The sequence below is a fragment of the Cololabis saira genome, chromosome 16 (genome assembly GCF_033807715.1).
Source record: "Cololabis saira isolate AMF1-May2022 chromosome 16, fColSai1.1, whole genome shotgun sequence".
Classification (NCBI taxonomy): Eukaryota; Metazoa; Chordata; class Actinopteri; order Beloniformes; family Belonidae; genus Cololabis; species Cololabis saira.
In genome coordinates this window covers 40,447,414-40,469,889 of record NC_084602.1, presented here as the reverse complement: position 1 = coordinate 40,469,889, position 22,476 = coordinate 40,447,414, and the positions used below count along the sequence as shown (strand labels likewise).

General features: G+C 44.7%; 1 protein-coding gene across 1 annotated transcript; it reads right to left on the bottom strand.

The window, feature by feature from the left end:
• Positions 1-232: 232 nt before the first annotated feature.
• Positions 233-22,476, bottom strand: dapp1 (dual adaptor of phosphotyrosine and 3-phosphoinositides). The gene is made up of 9 exons (XM_061743588.1): positions 22,370-22,476; positions 15,003-15,125; positions 14,669-14,802; positions 8,920-9,050; positions 5,195-5,242; positions 5,041-5,103; positions 4,365-4,450; positions 1,524-1,611; positions 233-964 (listed from the first exon to the last, which is right to left on the bottom strand). The coding sequence occupies exons 1-9, from the start codon at positions 22,423-22,425 to the stop codon at positions 941-943; spliced, it is 753 nt and encodes a 250-aa protein (XP_061599572.1). The 5' UTR covers positions 22,426-22,476; the 3' UTR covers positions 233-940.

Here is a 22,476-nt window from a genome sequence, read left to right as displayed (position 1 = left end):
AAGCCCCGCCCACTTCTCATTATATATTACTAAGCCCCGCCCACATCCCATTATATATTACTAAGCCCCGCCCACATCTCATTATATATTACTAAGCCCCGCCCACATCCCATTATATATTACTAAGCCCCGCCCACATCCCATTATATATTACTAAGCCCCGCCCACATCTCATTATATACCACTAAGCCCCGCCCACATCCCATTATATATTACTAAGCCCCGCCCACATCTCAGTATATATTACTGAGCCCCGCCCCCTTAGTTACTGTTGCTAACGCTGTCAGCGTTTACAGTTTCTGACTGTAAAGAAAAACTAAAATCTGGACTCAAACAAACAATCGTTTCCTGGAGGGATTTTAGTAAATCTAAAACTAGATCCAGTCAGTAATCCAGGTAAACTCGTTTTACTGTCGTCATGGTTACAGGTGACTGTCATGGTTACGGGTGACGACATCCAGCATCATCGTTGGTTATTGGGAACGTCAGAGTTAAAATCAGTGTTTTGATTCATCTCAGACCAAATAAAACATCCGTGTTTGGATTTAAAAAATGAAATATAATCTTTATCATCCACCCTGTCTGGATTTAAACCTAATTTCTGTCATAAACTCAGTTCTGGACCTTCAGCGGTTCTTAAACCTGCATAGTTCCCGGTTCTGCTCCCTGAGGAACTGATGCTCAACAGCCATTGGCTCGTCAGGGTTTGGGGGCGGGGCTTAGGACTAGTTAGCTCCTGTTAGCGGTAGCGCTAGAAATAATTAGTATTTACAAGCGGTTCTGACCCGGCGGTTCTGCACATCTCTGACTACAACACGTTCATAAAGATGCTCTTAAAGTAACAAACGGGAGTTTTGTGGGAATAAAAAGTCCTGAGAGGCTCCGCCTCCTCCTCTGACATCATCATGGGGGCGGAGTCGACGGGTCTGGAGGGACGACGTCATCGACCCTTCCTCATCTGGGACTGAAAACAGAAACAAAGGAAACTGTTTAGGTCATAGTTCACTGTAACTCCTCCCCGTCACACTAAAGCCTGGGATAGACGTGCAGTTCAGAACGCGTACGCGTCATTACCGCCACTCGTATCCTGCGTTCATTTGACACGTCGACGTGCACGTTCTCAAAAAGACACTGAACGCGGAGGTCGTTGGTGCCGTTTCCTTTGCCGAGATCGCAACCAAAGCGATTATTATTAATCTCCTACACTCGTCAATGGTGTCATGTTAACTTGTTTGTGGTTCTAATCTGCTGCTGCTGCTACTACTGCTATTACCGCTGCTACTAAATATTTAATCACTTTTCCAACTGTTGCTCTGCTTACTGCCCCCTAACGGTCACCGCTGGTACGACGTGATCTCCTTGCGTACGACGTGATCTCCTTGCGTACGACGCTAGCAACGTTGTGGTTGGTGGTGCAGGAGAACGGACGAGAACAGACGAGAACGCAAGCACCAACAGCAAGTTTATCTCTGAACCTAGATCTAGATCTAGATCTCTGGATCTGGATCTGGATCTGGACTCACCAGTTTCCACCTCAGGATCCGGATCCACTCGTCGGCCTCCACCCCTGATTTGGCGCAGAAGTAGAAGGTCCTTTCAGGAAACACCAGGCTGTGGAAGAGACAAACACAGGCATTTTAAGACAAATAGCATCAACATTTCAGAAAGAGATACAAATAAAAGATACTTTGATATATCAGCTAGTAATTTTTTTGCAGAGTTATTTGGCTTAATTTTCTTTTATAAAGGCAAAAAAACGTGAGGCAGGAAGTGGCTCCATCGTGTCTCACAACTTCCTGTTGAGTCTCCGCCGTGACGACATCATGATGTTGTGACATCATCACGTGAGGCGGAAACTCCCCGCAGGAAACGTCCCATGATGCAACGCTGGGGTAACACATTCAACCTGTTCAAGCTTTTGAGGAACTTTGATTAAAAAAATAACTTAAAAATGCTTTATTTGTTCATGTTTGGTGGTGGTGGCTTAGTTGGTTATTTAATGTGTTTATCTGATATTTTAAACAATTAAAGTATTAATGAAAATAAAAGATTATTGATGTGAATTTAAGAATGAAAATACTTTTGTCTTAAAGTATTTTTAGTATAAAAATATTTTTAAAATATTTGTTTTTAAAATATTTTATGACTTTCTATTTTTAGTATTTTCTTTCTTAATTTAAGAAAATAATTTAATTGGTGAATGAAATTAAATGAAAAAAATGACACTTTATTTTTAACTGATGTTAATGAAAAAAGTAATAGTTTAATGTATCTGATATTTAAACAGTTTAATTTTTTTATAAAAATACAAAATTATTGATGTGAATTTATTTTTAGTATAAAAATGTATTTAAAATATATTTTTTTTTAAATATCTATGACTTTTTATTTTTTGTATTTTCTTTCTTAATTTAAGAAAGTACTTTAATTGATTGATGAAATTAAATAGAAAATGACACTGTATTTTTAACTGATGTTATTGAAAAAAGTAATAGTTTAATTTATCTAAAAAGAGTTTAATGTCGTTATCTGATATTTTTAAACAGTTTAGTTTTTAATAAAAATAAAAAATTATTGATGTTAATTTAAAAAGGAAAATACTTTATTTATTTTTAGTATTAGACATTTTTTTTTAAATATTTTATGACTTTTTATTTTTAGTATTTTCTTTCTTAATTTGAAATGAGTTTAACGCTGTGATGTCGGTAAACGGGGGGAAACTGAGAGTCTGAAGCCAAAACTTCTGCTTTTCAAACCCAGAAGTCAGAGCCGCCGGGGGGAAGTTCAGCTGAGGAGAAACGAGAAACCCGGCGCCGCGGCGTCAGACTGAAGATCTTATCTACGTTTGGTTGCAGCTTCGTTCAGATTCTCTCAGATTTATTTCTGAATGACATCAGATTTCAACACAAACTAGGAGAGAAAAGAGGCTTCAAAAGTCGTCATTCATCAGACAGATTCAGTTTGTTTTCATATGAAGTTTCAACACCAACACCAGCTACACCAGAGTTGGTCTTGGAGTCCCGCAGGGTTCCGTGTTTGGACACTTTTCACTCTTAAATGTGTCTTTGGGACTAAAGGAACCAGATCTAACTGATTTAAATCACATCTATCAGACTAATTCAGTTTGTTTTTCCTCATAAACCAGAGGTGGTCTTGGAGTCCCGCAGGGTGCCGTGTTTGGACCCTTTTCACTCTTAGGGTGCGTCCCAATTCTCCCCCTCGCCCTCCTTTTCTTCCCTAACCCTAACTTTTGCGCGTTCCCGTGAGGGTAGTGGTGTCCCAATTCCTCTTTTCACCTAGGGGGAGGGGGCATAACGAGGGCGAGGGGCTGAGAATAGCCCCTTCAAATCGAGGGATTCCACATGCTGACTTGGCGAGCGAGGGGGTATAAAAATTACCCAGAATGCTTTTCGTTGTCATTTGCGGACTGAATCCAAAAAAAAACATGGCGCACATTTCTTAGTGAATAAATCAATATTTTGAGTTAGTTTCTGCATAAAAATGCGTTTTGATTACATTTCTAGCGAGAAATAAATATTTTACTTTCATAATATTCACTCAGTGAATGTACATAATCACTTTTTTGTCCTTTGTTCGCGAAGAATCGTGCCGGAGTAAAGGCTGTTAGGTTACGCCGTAGGTTACGTAAACTACGGCATAGCTTACGTAACCTACGCCGTAGGCTACGTAAGCTACGCCGTAGGCTACGTAAGCTACGCCGTAGGCTCTGTGTCGATTTAACGCGGACCCATAAGCTCCAGAGCCGGCAGTCAGGCAGAAATCTCTTCTCATCTCTGAAAACGTCGAGTCAAATTTCTTAACAGGTGTTATTTGGATAAACTGAGCCCAGGTTGGGGATCTTAACGGTTACTTTTACACCTGAAAAAAATATTAAAACTTAATAAAGTGGCATATTAACAGCGCTACAGCTGAAATTAAAACAGCTTTTGGCTCTCTGCTTCCTGATCAGGGAAGGGATGAAAACGAGGGGGAGTAGGAGAAATGGGACAGGCGCCTGGGCCAAGTGCCCTAAAATATCCCCCTTCTTTTTTAGGGGGTAGGGAAGAAAAGAAGGGCGAGTGGAGAAAAGTAGGGGGAGTATTGAGATTGGGCCTTAGATCTGGTTCCTTTAGTCCCAAAGACAAATTTAACTGGTTTAACTCGTCTCCATCAGACAGTTTCAGTTAGTTTTCATATGAAGGTTCATCACCAACACCAACACCATAAATGGCCTTGGAGTCCCGCAGGGTTCTGTACTTGGACCCTTTTCCTTCTGTACCTGCAGCGTAACCGGACCAGTGAGCATGATGGGAAACTGAGGACTAAAACAGCGCTAGTCGGGACCGAGGGTCCGGGTCTCGTACCAGAAGCAGTTGACCCGGTCCTGGGAGTAGTCGAACTGAACCGCCGAGCAGGCGCTGAGGTCCAGGGTCCGGATGGGCTCGGCCCCCTGAGGACGGAGACACGGCGTTAGTCCGGACCGGGACACCACTCACCGGGACCCGACTCACCGGGACCGGGACACCACTCACCGGTTCTGCTGGCGTCCCGAGAAAATGTCGAGAATAAAGTCGACATTTCTTGAATAAAGTTGAAATTGTACTTCAACATTAATCTCGACATTTCGACTTTTTTCTCGACATTTCGACTTTTTTCTCGACATTTCGACTTTTTTCTCAAGTGCATAATGAAAAAAAAATCTTCCTCCTCTAAAACATTATTTTTATTTTTCTCCTGCCTGGCCCTGATTCTCTTCCGTAGATTTGTCACTGGTTTGTGGCGACAACGAACAAACTTGGAACAACAAATCAGAGGTGGATGGATGTAACGAGAGAGAAGATATTTCTGCAAAAAAAGCAAAGACTTTGTGTAAATATCTATAAAAATTAGATAATGAAGTTACTTTCCTAAAGAGGAGCAGTACATTACTACGGAAGAGCATTAGGGCCAGCCAGGAGAAAAATAAAAATAATGTTTTAGAGGAGCGTCGAGAAAAAAGTCGGTTCTGCTGGCGACCCGGGTCCTGGTGACTCGACTCACCGTCTTGTCCTTGAAGTACTTGAGCTCGTTCCGGTTGAGCGTGAACCATCTCTGTTTCCAGTTCTGATGGAAGATAAAGATAAAACCAGATTTATCTTTTCTAGATTAGAGGATCTGCAGGTCAAAGGTCAGAGGTCAGGTTTCAGATCCTCACCTTCACAAACGCTCCCTGCTTCACCAGGTAACCCTCCTTGGTGCCGAGCTGCAGAGACGGTTAGAGAGTTAGTTAATCAATCATTTAACAACTGTTGAGGTTTAAAAGTTAAATTCTAGTTATCAGGAAATAAAAATAAACATTAAGAAAAGTAGAAGAAGGTCAAGAGGAGAAAGAACTAGCTGATAAATGCAGCCGATCACAACTCATCATCATCATCATCATCATCATCCTCATCACCATCACCATCATCATCATCATCATCCTCTCCTCTTCCCTTCCTCTCTTTTCCATTTCCAGTTTTATTTATTATAAATATCTCATATCTATCATTTTTGTCCATCGTTCCTGTAGTTTCTTGTGGCCCCCCTTTTTTCTCTGCGTGTTTGCAGGCCGGAGCCTCTGGAGCTGCGTTCTGGCCTGAACCAGGACATATTGGAGAGATCTCTAGTGGGACCAGAGACGTCGTCCTGGAAGACCTGGAGGCGGCGGCTGGACCAGATCTGGACAAGATCTGGACCTCTCTGCTCCACTGCTCGGTTCGTTGTGGAGGAAACCTTCAGGGAGACGCTGCGACTCCGTCGTGGAGGTTTCTGGAGGTTCCTGGAGGTTCCTGGAGGTTTCTGGAGGTTTCTGGAGGTTTCTGGAGGTTCCTGGAGGTTTCTGGAGGTTTCTGGAGGTTTCTGGAGGTTTCTGGAGGTTTCTGGAGGTTCCTGGAGGTTCCTGGAGGTTTCTGGAGGTTTCTGGAGGTTTCTGGAGGTTTCTGGAGGTTTCTGGAGGTTTCTGGAGGTTTCTGGAGGTTTCTGGAGGTTTCTGGAGGTTTCTGGAGGTTTCTGGAGGTTTCTGGAGGTTTCTGGAGGTTCCTGGAGGTTCCTAGAGGTTTCTGGAGGTTCCTAGAGGTTCCTAGAGGTTTCTGGAGGTTCCTAGAGGTTTCTGGAGGTTCCTAGAGGTTTCTGGAGGTTCCTAGAGGTTCCTAGAGGTTTCTGGAGGTTCCTAGAGGTTCCTGGAGGTTTCTGGAGGTTTCTGGAGGTTCCTAGAGGTTTCTGGAGGTTTCTGGAGGTTCCTAGAGGTTCCTGGAGGTTCCTAGAGGTTTCTGGAGGTTCCTAGAGGTTCCTGGAGGTTTCTGGAGGTTCCTAGAGGTTCCTGGAGGTTTCTGGAGGTTTCTGGAGGTTCCTAGAGGTTCCTAGAGGTTTCTGGAGGTTCCTAGAGGTTCCTAGAGGTTTCTGGAGGTTCCTAGAGGTTTCTGGAGGTTCCTAGAGGTTCCTGGAGGTTTCTGGAGGTTCCTAGAGGTTCCTAGAGGTTTCTGGAGGTTCCTAGAGGTTTCTGGAGGTTCCTAGAGGTTCCTGGAGGTTCCTAGAGGTTTCTGGAGGTTCCTAGAGGTTCCTGGAGGTTCCTAGAGGTTCCTAGAGGTTCCTGGAGGTTTCTGGAGGTTTCTGGAGGTTCCTAGAGGTTCCTAGAGGTTTCTGGAGGTTCCTAGAGGTTCCTAGAGGTTTCTGGAGGTTCCTAGAGGTTTCTGGAGGTTCCTAGAGGTTCCTGGAGGTTCCTAGAGGTTTCTGGAGGTTCCTAGAGGTTCCTGGAGGTTCCTAGAGGTTTCTGGAGGTTTCTGGAGGTTTCTGGAGGTTCCTGGAGGTTCCTGGAGGTTCCTGGAGGTTCCTAGAGGTTTCTGGAGGTTTCTGGAGGTTTCTGGAGGTTCCTAGAGGTTTCTGGAGGTTTCTGGAGGTTCCTGGAGGTTCCTGGAGGTTCCTAGAGGTTTCTGGAGGTTTCTGGAGGTTCCTGGAGGTTCCTGGAGGTTTCTGGAGGTTTCTGGAGGTTCCTAGAGGTTTCTGGAGGTTCCTGGAGGTTCCTAGAGGTTCCTGGAGGTTCCTAGAGGTTCCTGGAGGTTCCTAGAGGTTTCTGGAGGTTCCTAGAGGTTTCTGGAGGTTTCTGGAGGTTCCTGGAGGTTCCTGGAGGTTCCTGGAGGTTTCTGGAGGTTCCTAGAGGTTTCTGGAGGTTTCTGGAGGTTCCTGGAGGTTTCTGGAGGTTTCTGGAGGTTTCTGGAGGTTTCTGGAGGTTTCTGGAGGTTTCTGGAGGTTTCTGGAGGTTCCTAGAGGTTCCTAGAGGTTTCTGGAGGTTCCTAGAGGTTCCTAGAGGTTTCTGGAGGTTCCTAGAGGTTCCTGGAGGTTTCTGGAGGTTTCTGGAGGTTCCTAGAGGTTCCTAGAGGTTTCTGGAGGTTTCTGGGGGTTCCTGGAGGTTCCTAGAGGTTTCTGGAGGTTTCTGGAGGTTCCTAGAGGTTCCTGGAGGTTCCTAGAGGTTTCTGGAGGTTCCTAGAGGTTCCTGGAGGTTTCTGGAGGTTCCTGGAGGTTCCTAGAGGTTTCTGGAGGTTCCTAGAGGTTCCTGGAGGTTCCTAGAGGTTTCTGGAGGTTCCTAGAGGTTCCTGGAGGTTCCTAGAGGTTTCTGGAGGTTTCTGGAGGTTTCTGGAGGTTTCTGGAGGTTTCTGGAGGTTTCTGGAGGTTTCTGGAGGTTCCTGGAGGTTCCTGGAGGTTCCTAGAGGTTTCTGGAGGTTTCTGGAGGTTTCTGGAGGTTCCTAGAGGTTTCTGGAGGTTTCTGGAGGTTCCTGGAGGTTCCTAGAGGTTTCTGGAGGTTTCTGGAGGTTTCTGGAGGTTCCTAGAGGTTTCTGGAGGTTCCTGGAGGTTCCTGGAGGTTCCTAGAGGTTTCTGGAGGTTTCTGGAGGTTCCTGGAGGTTCCTGGAGGTTTCTGGAGGTTTCTGGAGGTTCCTAGAGGTTTCTGGAGGTTTCTGGAGGTTTCTGGAGGTTCCTAGAGGTTCCTAGAGGTTTCTGGAGGTTCCTAGAGGTTTCTGGAGGTTCCTAGAGGTTTCTGGAGGTTTCTGGAGGTTTCTGGAGGTTCCTAGAGGTTTCTGGAGGTTTCTGGAGGTTTCTGGAGGTTTCTAGAGGTTCCTAGAGGTTTCTGGAGGTTCCTAGAGGTTTCTGGAGGTTTCTGGAGGTTTCTGGAGGTTCCTAGAGGTTTCTGGAGGTTTCTGGAGGTTTCTGGAGGTTTCTAGAGGTTCCTAGAGGTTTCTGGAGGTTCCTAGAGGTTTCTGGAGGTTTCTGGAGGTTTCTAGAGGTTCCTAGAGGTTTCTGGAGGTTCCTAGAGGTTTCTGGAGGTTTCTGGAGGTTTCTGGAGGTTCCTAGAGGTTTCTGGAGGTTTCTGGAGGTTTCTGGAGGTTTCTAGAGGTTCCTAGAGGTTTCTGGAGGTTCCTAGAGGTTTCTGGAGGTTTCTGGAGGTTTCTAGAGGTTCCTAGAGGTTTCTGGAGGTTCCTAGAGGTTTCTGGAGGTTTCTGGAGGTTTCTAGAGGTTCCTAGAGGTTTCTGGAGGTTCCTAGAGGTTTCTGGAGGTTTCTGGAGGTTTCTGGAGGTTCCTAGAGGTTTCTGGAGGTTTCTGGAGGTTTCTGGAGGTTCCTAGAGGTTCCTGGAGGTTTCTGGAGGTTCCTAGAGGTTCCTGGAGGTTTCTGGAGGTTCCTAGAGGTTCCTGGAGGTTTCTGGAGGTTCCTAGAGGTTTCTGGAGGTTCCTAGAGGTTTCTGGAGGTTCCTAGAGGTTTCTGGAGGTTTCTGGAGGTTTCTGGAGGTTCCTAGAGGTTCCTGGAGGTTCCTGGAGGTTCCTGGAGGTTTCTGGAGGTTTCTGCAGGACGGTATCTCTCTAAACCCGGTAGCTGTGACTCATAAACCAACAGAGAGAAGGAAAGTCTCGTACCGAAGGAGCGTTGGCCACCAGGTCCGTCTCCGTCCGGCCCGTCTGCACGGCCGTGTGGACCCGGACAGACTCGTAGATGGACGGTTCCTCCACTCTCCAGGGGTACGGGTTCTTCAGAACCAGCAGGGTTCCTGGGGAGACACAACCAGAACCGGGTCAGAACCAGGACCAGAACCGGGTCAGAACCGGGTTAGGGGTTCTTCAGAACCAGCAGGGTTCCTGGGGAGACACAACCAGAACCCGGTCAGAACCAGGACCAGAACCGGGTCAGAACCGGGTTAGGGGTTCTTCAGAACCAGCAGGGTTCCTGGGGAGACACAACCAGAACCGGGTCAGAACCAGGACCAGAACCGGGTCAGAACCGGGAGGACGGGACGACAACGGTGAGAACCAGAGCAACAACCAGACGAGCGTCATCACCAGATTTCTTTTTTTTTTTTTACCTTGTCTGCACACATATTATTGATTGATACCATGACGGTAGAAACCAAAAGTGTATATATGTGCATTATTACTATATTTAATATATACATATATATATACGCACACATATGCGTACATCCAGGAAGCAGGAACACACGGAAACACACGTCAAGCACTGGAAATCTGCAACAAAAAACCACAAACAAAGCACGAAACCGGCACGGAGCCAACCAAAACACGAGCAGCAATCGACCTAAATCTTGAGATCTGATTGCAGTCTGAGCTAAGCTATCGCTACCGCTACCTAAACCCAAATCACCAGATTTCTGCAGCAACGCTGCTGAACAAATACATCCTACCTGTCCAGTCTCCCGTTTTGGCGGGAAACTAAACTACCGTATTTTACCCTCTTTCCCGCCGTCCTCCAGTATTAGTATTTTCCTGTAAATTTCCCATTTTATAACATAATCATTTTTAAAAAGCATTATTGTTCCTCTCCAAACTGAATTGTCACTGGTTTGTGGCAACAACGAACAAACTCGGAACAACAATTCAGAGATGGATGGATGTAACGAGAGAGAAGATATTTCTGCCAAATAAGTGAAGACTTTGTGTAAATATCTCTAAAAATGGGAAAACAACTTTACTTTCCTACAGAGGAGCAGGATGTTACAGTTACGAGTTCTGAAAGATTCATAACTGTGATGTTAGTGTCTCTAATGGGGAAGAACGATGTCCGTCATCTCCAGCGCTGTGAAGGCCAGAGCCTCATGAGTGGAAATGACAAGTAAAAAGAAAATGTAAATGTTTAACCTGAAGACAATCAATGTGTATATTACGGAAGAGTATCAGGGCCGTGCAGGAGAAAAAATATTTGAGAGGGGAAGATTTTTTTTTTATTGTGCACTTCGATGTCGAGATTATATAATATATATAATAAATATAATTTCAAGAATAAAGTCGAAATTTCGTGAATGAAGTTGAAATACAATTTGGTGAATAAAGTGTAAATGTCTCCTCTCCATCTAATCCAGTTAGGAGAGACAGCTCTGCAGCAGCAGCCGTAACTAACTAACTAACTAACTAACTAACTAACTAACTCACATCCTTGGAGTGGGACGTTAAGGAGACGTTTCTGAAGTTATGCAACTGGATATACAGTATGTGAGATGTTTCAAGTCAATATCGTCATCAAATTTGGACTTTTTTCTCGACATTTCGACTTTTTTCTCGAAGTGCATAATGAAAAAAAAATCTTCCTCCTCTAAAATATTATTTTTATTTTTCTCCTGCCTGGGCCTGATACTCTTCCGTAGTATATAAACTGAAAACATTTGAATAAATAAATGTGCTTTAATTCACTTTTGTGTTTTCATTGAGACTTTTATAGGAATCACAAACACAGGAAAGTCTGCAGCATTTCAGAGTCAACAAAAGTAGAACTATCAGATTCTGAGTGCATGACTGTGGTTTGTAAGTGATTGACACAAGATAAAAAACACTGGTTATTTTAGATTTCTTGTCTTGAAACATAAGATACTGGATCTCAGTTTGTGCGACAGCAGGTTATTTTTAAATCTAAAACTTGACAGCTATGTGACTGTTATCAGTTTTACCAGAAACCTGTTGATCTGAGCGTTTCCAGCGGCTCCTGTTTGGGTCGTTGGTTAAAGCCCGGCTCTGCCTCTGTGATTGGTCCGGTACTTTCTACACCGGGGGAATGTTCACGAACACGAGGGACTGATTTCATCGGGGAGTATCGGTGATTCCCGTCAGACAGAACTGGACGCTGATGAAACTTTCACCACAACTCTTAAATGTTGTGCCGATCTTTTGAAATCAGAGTCGTCTATATCCGACGAACATCCAGCCGGTGGATCAGTTTTCTGCAACAACAAAATCCAGAGATCCGTAGGTTTTTAATCGATGTGTAAACAGAGATTTCCTGCACGTCGCCGGATCGGCCGGTACCGGAGCAGGAATGTCCCCTAACCGGACCTGGGACTCGGTAAAACCCCGGAGATGTTTGTTTGTGCTCATGTGATCAGAATCTCAGGATCTGATCTCAGATCAGTCATACTGGTAGAAATGAAAACATAGAACAGACAAAGGAGGCTTTAGAAAAATAAAGCATGCAATCAAGTCATGAATCTGGATTTGTTTCTCTTTCCCCAACTGTCTGTTGGATAAAGTTGCATGTAGAACAACCAGGACCAACCAGCCCGGTACTTCATACTAGTTTCATCTGTTACCAAAACACTTTTAGACCTTTAAACTCTGGTGAGAAGAAGCTTAACTGAGGTCTCAGAGCAGAAACATCACTGGCTTAAATCCCTTCGCTGATGTAGAAAGTTAGAACTGGAGACGTGGGATCTGCCGATGGAAAACCCCAACCCAGGGGTGTCAAACTCATTTTGCTTGGCGGCCGGATTTGACCAATTTTTTTTCTCGCACGCTCAAAATAACAAAAACGGTGCGGAAATTTTTTTTCTAATTCTTTTTTCTTACTATTGTTATCTAATCCAATATCAGTTTAGTTAATTTTAAAGGAAATATTCACTTTGTTTACGCTCTAATTATGTAAAATATATTTCTTCAGGATCTTTTCTTGAAATTTCTCGTTTTTTTTTCAATTTATGTAAGATACTTTTAATATAATTTTACAAAGATAAACAGAAACAAGTATGTTGTTCTTTATATTTAGCTTTTTTTATAGGAAATTTAATTAAAAGCTAAATCTTTCTTATTACATCCGAGTGTTTCTTTGTGATTTAGAGATTTTTCCAGTACAATTAAGTGTATTTATTTTTAAAAATTGGTGCGGATATTTACGCCAGTGTGCCGAAAAAGTCAGCACTTCTTTTTTAACTGTTTTACTTTGTCACTATCCTCGTATTCAAAACTGAGATTCTCCGAATAAATATCTTCTATCATCTTTTTTAGCAGTGATATTTTTCCTGCGAAAATATATAATAGTAGTCAGTTAATAAAAATAAACGACCGTCTACAAAGAAATAAAATCGGCAAATGCATTCTAGAAAACTAAAAAACTGTCAAACTGCTCTATTTGTGGAATAACGATGGATTTGTAGAAGAAATATATTATCAGATATGCTGCGATTCATGGCAATTATTTATGCCTTCCTTTTTAGTAAATTAACATTTATTTTTTTTGCGTTGGAAACTTCTCTCGGCCCGCACGTTTGACACCCCTGATCTAACCCTTTTAAACCTGAGCGTCTTTGGCTAAAGCGACTCCAGGTTCCTCTTAGCAGCTTCCAAAGCAGCTAACGAGGTTTTTACAGCCACAAACAATCACTGTGTTCTCTTCTACTGGTGAAAAATGAAGTAATACTACGTTACTGTGGCTAGATTATGTTATAAGTAAATGTCTTATGAAGAATGTCAACGATCTGAACGGTTTGTTCCAATCTCATCTTCCTTGCCTGGTATTTCCCATAATGCCTGTCCGACCATCACATGACTTCCACTAGTATATCTGATATACACGATGACGTACCCGACGAAAAAATACTGGATACTACTCTGTACACACGACTTCAAAAAGGAAGTTTCAGTAACGGATTAGTTTCCTCTGGTTTTGTTAGAGTTGAGTATCATCAGCATAACCATGTATGTTTTCTGGATTACGTTGTCCAGAGGAATCACGTAAAAGGAAAACAGGGTTGGTCCCGGTCCAGATCCCTGTGGAACACCAAAGCTAACTGGTATTCTGGTTCAGGACCTTATAGAGGTGACGTAAACCGGTCCAGATCAGTACCGTTATAGAGGTTTAAATTCGAACTTGAGATAGTTGCTTATGGCTTACTCTGTCCCAGTCAATCGTTAGCAAGAAGCTACATCCACAAGTGGTGTTCGTTGCTTAGCCTAGCAACACTGATCAAAAAAGTTCACTCCAGAAACGTAGTAAAACAAAAATAAGGATGTCCGTTTTATTACTCATTCCCAGAGTGTACATCCACTGGCAAGAAACGTAAGCTGGCCAAAAAACACCTTTTGTAACTAAATGCAACTAAGAGAGAGTAAGCCATAAGCAACTATCTCAAGTTCGAATTTAAACCTCTATAATTAGTAAGAAAACCGTTTGCCTCCACTGCTCTCAAGCTCTGACTCTCCTTCATCCACTGCAGGTAATCCATGGCAGCTGTGAATGTAACTCAGTACACCTGAGCAAGTACACCTTTTATCCTTAGCTTCCAAATCACATACATAAACACATGGATTCTTATATACTTTTACATTTTAACTACTCTATGCAATTCTAAATCAAATAATATATCTTTTTAACACACATAATGCATATGAAATTATATCTCATGAACTTATGTAACACAGTTTTAATCATGTTAACAGTTACAAGCTATAAACTGTTCTTAGGCCTCTACAACCGTCATCGGTGATGATGTCATAAGAGGTTCAGGTCAGCGGGCAGGGCCGTCATGGGTACGGCAGCCGCCACAGCTCGGCTTCAGGGGAAAATGTAAATGATTGTTTTTTAAATAAATTCATGGAATTACTCAGTGTCTATTTGTATTGATTATTCTATTATTTAATACATATAGAATAACTACAAATGCATATCAGAACAACATGATGGATTTCACTAGGTATTATCTTTCCCAACACTTGTACCCCCCCTCCTCATATCTTGAAATGTGATGTCCCAGCGTCCCTGACGACAGTGGTCGCTATCAATCTGGTTTTTAGCTCTGCAGTGTTACTAACTTACAAACATGAAAAGGAAGCAGACAACCCTGCAATTTTCTTTTGTCAAAAAAAGACGCCAAGTGATGGGTCCAATGTTTCCCCGGTGGGGAGGGAGAAGGACCAGGTAGGGAAAGCGGGAGTCGGCTATTAACGAGGCTGTTAGCCACTCCATGTCCATGTGATATTATTCCACTGACATAGTGAATGAAGTGAACAGAATTAGTTAAACTGCGTTTATCAGATACGCTATTTCTGCTCTCTAACTCTGCCGTTTGCTGTCTGTGGTGCAGCAAACGGATGCGTAAAGGCGCTTTGACTGAATTGATCAACACGTTGTTAAAGTTTTCCTAGTTAGGTTGAGACTGCATTTGAAAAAGTTCCAATTTTCTTGACCACACAGATCAGCTACATAAACTTCTGTGATGAGTATTTGCTGGGCCTGTTGGTTGATACTGTAGTTAAGTTCTGGGACTCGTAACCTTGCCGTACCTTACCTGAGACTGAATTGATGCCACTGTCAGTGGGGTCAAAAATGAAGAACCAAAGGTCGTTATAAGAAGCAAGCTGAAGACACCTGAGCACCCCCCAGTCCTCGTACCTGCGTCGCTGCCCAGCAGGGGCTGGTTGGCGAAGTGGTGGACGAAGTCGTGGAGCGTCGGGAACTCGTTGAACCCGAACACGTAGGTGTTTTCTCTGCGGTTCACGTGGAAGTGTTTCACCGAGTCCTTCGCCCTGAAGACCAGACGAAGCAAGAGACGAACTCACGTTAGTACAGAACATATATTAGTATGAAGAAGGTGGAATTCCTGCAGCATTTAGAGATTAAAGATAAAACAACAACAAAACATGGTCTTCTTTGGTATCAAGTCTCGCTTGTGCTTCGACCAAAAGTCGCCCCAGAACCGAATTGAAGTTGGGGAAGTTAAACCCACCTGACGGACAGGGCGAAGCAGCCCGGGCCTTCGTTGCTGTTCCTCAGTAAGTAACTTCCATCAGAGCCGTTGGACAGAAGCAGCGCCTCGGCGGCGTGGCGGGACAAGTCGTAGTGGTACCACCTTCAGAGACAGAGACCAGGACCTGGTTCAGAGACCAAGAACTACACCAAGGAGGACCGGAGGACTGGATGAGTTTCCAGTCCTCCAATCCACCAATCCACCAAGTCCCCCAATCCCCAATCCTCCAATCCTCCAATCTTCCAATCTTCCAATCCTCAAATCTTTCAATCTTCCAATCCTCCAATCTTCCAATCTTCCAATCCTCCAATCTTCCAATCCTCCAATCACCCAATCCCCCAATCCTCCAATCACATAATCCCCCAATCTTCCAATCCTCCAATCCCCCAATCCCCCAATCTTCCAATCCTCCAATCCCCCAATCACCCAATCCCCCAATCCCCCAATCTTCCAATCACCCAATCCTCCAATCCCCCAATCCTCCAATCCTCCAATCCTCCAATCCCCTAATCCTCCAATCTTCCAATCCCCCAATCTTCCAATCTTCCAATCCCCCAATCCCCCAATCCTCCAATCACCCAATCCCCCAATCCTCCAATCCCCCAATCTTCCAATCACCCAATTCACCAATCCCCCAATCCTCCAATCACATAATCCCCCAATCTTCCAATCCTCCAATCCCCCAATCCTCCAATCACATAATCCTCCAATCCTCCAATCACCCAATCTCCCAATCTCCCAATCCTCCAATCTCCCAATCTTCCAATCCCCCAATCTTCCAATCTTCCAATCTTCCAATCCTCCAATCTTCCAATCCCCCAATCCTCAAATCCCCCAATCCTCCAATCTTCCAATCCCCCAATCCCCCAATCCTCCAATCTTCCAATCACCCAATCACCCAATCCTCCAATCCTCCAATCACATAATCCCCCAATCTTCCAATCCTCCAATCCCAATCCTCCAATCCTCCAATCCCAATCCTCCAATCCTCCAATCACATAATCCTCCAATCTCCCAATCTTCCAATCCCCCAATCTTCCAATCCTCCAATCTTCCAATCCCCCAATCTTCCAATCTTCCAATCCTCCAATCACCCAATCCTCCAATCCTCCAATCCCCCAATCTTCCAATCCTCCAATCTTCCAATCCTCCAATCCTCCAATCACATAATCCTCCAATCTCCCAATCTTCCAATCCCCCAATCTTCCAATCCCCCAATCTTCCAATCTTCCAATCCTCCAATCCCCCAATCTTCCAATCCCCCAATCTTCCAATCTTCCAATCCCCCAATCTTCCAATCTTCCAATCCCCCAATCTTCCAATCCCCCAATCTTCCAATCCCCCAATCTTCCAATCCCCCAATCTTCCAATCCCCCAATCTTCCAATCTTCCAATCCTCCAATCCCAATCCTCCAATCATCCAATCATCCAATCTCCCAATCTCCCAATCCCCCAATCTCCCAATCCCCCAATCTTCCAATCCTCCAATCCTCCAATCCCCCAATCCTCCAATCCCCCAATCTTCCAATCCTCCAATCCCCCAATCCTCCAATCTTCCAATCACCCAATCACATAATCCCCCGATCCTCCAATCTCCCAATCTCCCAATCCTCCAATCCCCCAATCTTCCAATCTTCCAATCCTCCAATCCCCCAATCCTCCAATCTTCCAATCACCCAATCACATAATCCCCCGATCCTCCAATCTCCCAATCTCCCAATCCTCCAATCCCCCAATCTTCCAATCTCCCAATCCTCCAATCTTCCAATCCCCCAATCACCCAATCCTCCAATCCCCCGATCCCCCGATCCTCCAATCTCCCAATCTCCCAATCCTCCAATCTTCCAATCCCCCAATCCTCCAATCCTCCAATCCTCCAATCACCCAATCCCCCAATCCTCCAATCCCCCAATCCACCAATCCCCCAATCCTCCAATCACATAATCCCCCAATCTTCCAATCCTCCAATCCCCCAATCCTCCAATCACATAATCCTCCAATCCTCCAATCCCCCAGTCCCCCAATCCTCCAATCACCCAATCTCCCAATCTCCCAATCCTCCAATCTCCCAATCTTCCAATCCCCCAATCTTCCAATCTTCCAATCCTCCAATCTTCCAATCCCCCAATCCTCCAATCCCCCAATCCTCCAATCTTCCAATCCCCCAATCCCCCAATCCTCCAATCTTCCAATCACCCAATCACCCAATCCTCCAATCCTCCAATCACATAATCCCCCAATCTTCCAATCCTCCAATCCCAATCCTCCAATCCTCCAATCCCAATCCTCCAATCCTCCAATCACATAATCCTCCAATCTCCAAATCTTCCAATCCCCCAATCTTCCAATCCTCCAATCTTCCAATCCCCCAATCTTCCAATCTTCCAATCCTCCAATCACCCAATCCTCCAATCCTCCAATCCCCCAATCTTCCAATCCTCCAATCTTCCAATCCTCCAATCCTCCAATCACATAATCCTCCAATCTCCCAATCTTCCAATCCCCCAATCTTCCAATCCCCCAATCTTCCAATCTTCCAATCCTCCAATCCCCCAATCTTCCAATCCCCCAATCTTCCAATCTTCCAATCCCCCAATCTTCCAATCTTCCAATCCCCCAATCTTCCAATCCCCCAATCTTCCAATCCCCCAATCTTCCAATCTTCCAATCCCCCAATCTTCCAATCCCCCAATCTTCCAATCCCCCAATCTTCCAATCTTCCAATCCTCCAATCCCAATCCTCCAATCATCCAATCATCCAATCATCCAATCTCCCAATCTCCCAATCCCCCAATCTCCCAATCCCCCAATCTTCCAATCCTCCAATCCTCCAATCCTCCAATCCTCCAATCCCCCAATCCTCCAATCCCCCAATCTTCCAATCCTCCAATCCCCCAATCCTCCAATCTTCCAATCACCCAATCACATAATCCCCCGATCCTCCAATCTCCCAATCTCCCAATCCTCCAATCTTCCAATCCCCCAATCACCCAATCCTCCAATCCCCCGATCCCCCGATCCTCCAATCTCCCAATCTCCCAATCCTCCAATCTTCCAATCCCCCAATCCTCCAATCACCCAATCCCCCAATCCTCCAATCCCCCAATCCTCCAATCTTCCAATCCCCCAATCCTCCAATCTTCCAATCACCCAATCCTCCAATCTTCCAATCACCCAATCACCCAATCCTCCAATCTTCCAATCACCCAATCCTCCAATCTTTCAATCACCCAATCCCCCAATCTTCCAATCTTCCAATCCCCCAATCCTCCAATCTTCCAATCCTCCAATCTTCCAATCACCCAATCCTCCAATCCTCCAATCCTCCAATCACATAATCCCCCAATCTTCCAATCCTCCAATCCCAATCCTCCAATCCTCCAATCACATAATCCTCCAATCTCCCAATCTTCCAATCCCCCAATCTTCCAATCCTCCAATCTTCCAATCCCCCAATCTTCCAATCTTCCAATCCTCCAATCACCCAATCCTCCAATCCTCCAATCCCCCAATCTTCCAATCCTCCAATCTTCCAATCCTCCAATCCTCCAATCACATAATCCTCCAATCTCCCAATCTTCCAATCCCCCAATCTTCCAATCCCCCAATCTTCCAATCCTCCAATCCCTCAATCTTCCAATCCCCCAATCTTCCAATCTTCCAATCCCCCAATCTTCCAATCTTCCAATCCCCCAATCTTCCAATCCCCCAATCTTCCAATCCCCCAATCTTCCAATCTTCCAATCCCCCAATCTTCCAATCCCCCAATCTTCCAATCCCCCAATCTTCCAATCTTCCAATCCTCCAATCCCAATCCTCCAATCATCCAATCATCCAATCATCCAATCTCCCAATCTCCCAATCCCCCAATCTCCCAATCCCCCAATCTTCCAATCCTCCAATCCTCCAATCCCCCAATCCTCCAATCCCCCAATCTTCCAATCCTCCAATCCCCCAATCCTCCAATCTTCCAATCACCCAATCACATAATCCCCCGATCCTCCAATCTCCCAATCTCCCAATCCTCCAATCCCCCAATCTTCCAATCTCCCAATCCTCCAATCTTCCAATCCCCCAATCACCCAATCCTCCAATCCCCCGATCCTCCAATCTCCCAATCTCCCAATCCTCCAATCTTCCAATCCCCCAATCCTCCAATCACCCAATCCCCCAATCCTCCAATCCCCCAATCCTCCAATCTTCCAATCCCCCAATCCTCCAATCTTCCAATCACCCAATCCTCCAATCTTCCAATCACCCAATCACCCAATCCTCCAATCTTCCAATCACCCAATCCTCCAATCTTTCAATCACCCAATCCCCCAATCTCCCAATCCTCCAATCTTCCAATCCCCCTATCTTCCAATCCCCCAATCCCCCAATCTTCCAATCCTCCAATCCCCCAATCCCCCAATCTTCCAATCCCCCAATCTTCCAATCCTCCAATCCCCCAATCCTCCAATCCCCCAATCCTCCAATCCTCCAATCCCCCAATCTTCCAATCACCCAATCACATAATCCCCCGATCCTCCAATCCCCCAATCCTCCAATCACCCAATCTTCCAATCTTCCAATCCTCCAATCCTCCAATCCCCCAATCACATAATCCCCCAATCCTCCAATCTCCCAATCCCCCAATCCTCCAATCCTCCAATCCTCCAATCCTCCAATCCCCCAATCCTCCAATCACCCAATCCTCCAATCTTCCAATCCCCCAATCCCCCAATCTTCCAATCCTCCAATCCCCCAATCCTCCAATCACCCAATCCTCCAATCACCCAATCCCCCAATCCTCCAATCACCCAATCCCCCAATCCTCCAATCTTCCAATCCCCCAATCCTCCAATCTTCCAATCACCCAATCCTCCAATCTTCCAATCACCCAATCCCCCAATCCTCCAATCTTCCAATCACCCAATCCTCCAATCTTTCAATCACCCAATCCCCCAATCTTCCAATCTTCCAATCACCCAATCCCCCAATCTTCCAATCTTCCAATCCCCCAATCTTCCAATCCTCCAATCCCCCAATCCCCCAATCTTCCAATCTTCCAATCTTCCAATCCCCCAATCTTCCAATCCTCCAATCCTCCAATCCCCCAATCCTCCAATCCTCCAATCCCCCAATCCTCAAATTCCCCAATCCTCCAATCTTCCAATCCCCCAATCACCTAATCCCCCGATCCTCCAATCTCCCAATCTTCCAATCCCCCAATCCTCCAATCCTCCAATCCTCCAATCCTCCAATCCCCCAATCCTCCAATCCTCCAATCCCCCAATCCTCCAATCACCCAATCTTCCAATCTTCCAATCCTCCAATCTTCCAATCCTCCAATCCCCCAATCCCCCAATCCTCCAATCCCCCAATCACCCAATCTTCCAATCTTCCAATCCCCCAATCCTCCAATCTTCCAATCACCCAATCCTCCAATCTTCCAATCACCCAATCCCCCAATCTTCCAATCACCCAATCCCCCAATCTTCCAATCACCCAATCCCCCAATCTTCCAATCCTCCAATCTTCCAATCCTCCAATCCTCCAATCACATAATCCCCCAATCTTCCAATCCTCCAATCCTCCAATCCTCCAATCCCCCAATATTCCAATCCTCCAATCCTCCAATCCTCCAATATTCCAATATTCCAATCCTCCAATCCTCCAATCCTCCAATCCTCCAATCCCCCAATCCTCCAATCCCCCAATCACCCAGAAACTGGACTCTGCTGCTGTGTTTGGGATCACTTCCTGTCACATGACGGGGTTTATCTGTCAGACAGACGTCCTCACACGTGTCTCTATTTATATCCTCCCTCGTCTCTAACTCGTCACGCAGGTGAGCAGGAACCGCTGGAGGAAGTGAAACTTCTCACCACCAACGGTTGCTAAGAGACTCTGGACCCCCCCGTCCCCCGTCCCAGAATCCTCTCTGGCCGTCAGGTTTCCCACCGTTGTCATGGTTACGACGGTAAATCAGGTTGTAAATCCTGACTTTTATACTTTTACAGCTCCATCAAAGCTGTAACTTCTGTTTCTGACCTGAACCTCCGTAAACCCTAACCCTAACCACTACTGAAGGTTACCATGGAAACGAGGAGTTAAACATTAGTTACATAAAACAAGATCATGTGATCAACAGGTTTGGTTGAGTTCAGTCAGCGAGCTACGAGCTGGTCCTGGTCCCCCCTGTTTCGGGTCCTGGTTCTGGTCTCATCTGGTCCTTAGTCCCAGTCCCTTTTATTTTATTTATTTATTTATTTTTTTTTTTTGTTTTGTTTTGTTTATTTATCTTTTTTTCCCTTCTTAAGTCCATAACCCCATGCACCACGTACTTTATACCTCTACTCTGCACTTTATAGCTGTGACACTTTACATAGACACTTTACTTTAGCTGCTGCTATAACTTATAACAGTAACTTATGAACTATAAATGTAAAAATACTATGAAATGTGTTATGTGGTTGGTTGTATCATCGTGATATTGGTTATATTATTGTACTATTGTATTTTTTTAACTGAACATTGTATTGCTCTTAAACTTGCTTGTTTTTATATCCTAGCCGGGGGGACTGCCAATGGGAATTAGCCAATAGGCTACATTTGGTGCATCTGCTTTTATTTTGTAAAATGCATAATGATGTGCACTGTCCCTCCTTAACAAATACAATAAATTGAAATTGAAATTGCAGGACCAGAACCCGGTCTGGAACTGGACCAGGTCCCGGTCTCTGGTTTCTGCAGCTGTGACTGATAAACTCTAACGATGTTGAACCTGGAGAGTTTACTGGAGAGTAAACAGTCAAGAGTTTAAACTGCTTTAGTTCCTCTAGTTTCCTCCAGGATCTAAATCAGGGAACCAGACTACCGAGGACCCAGGTCCTGCAGGTCCAGGTCCCACCGAGGACCCGGGTCCCTGCAGGTCCAGGTCCTACACTGATACAAATATCTTGCTTGATCTACTTAAAAATAAGAAAATAAGTCAACTTTTTGCATGAGATTATTATGTAGATCAAGAAAGACTAGTCTTTGTATAAACTACTTCATTTTTTGTATGTAAATGATACATTTTGCAAGTACAGTCAACTTAATTTTGATAAATAAAGTAAACTTAACACAATTAAGTTGACTGTACTTGCAAAATGTATCACTTACATACATAAAATTTAGTAGTTTATACAAAGACTAGTCTTTCTTGATCTACATAATAATCTCATGCAAAAAATTGACTTATTTTTAGATAAGTTGATCAAGTACAATATTTGTATCAGTGTAGGACCTGGACCTGCAGGTCCAGAACCAGGACCAGGTCCAGGTCTAGGACCAGGTCCTGGTCTACGTCCAGGACTCACCCCAGCGTCTCCAGCTCGTCTGTCAGGTCCTCGGAGGCGTCGCTGTAGACGCTCATCTCTGCTGCTGCTGATGAGTACTGAGTACTGGTACTGGGGGAAGTGAAACC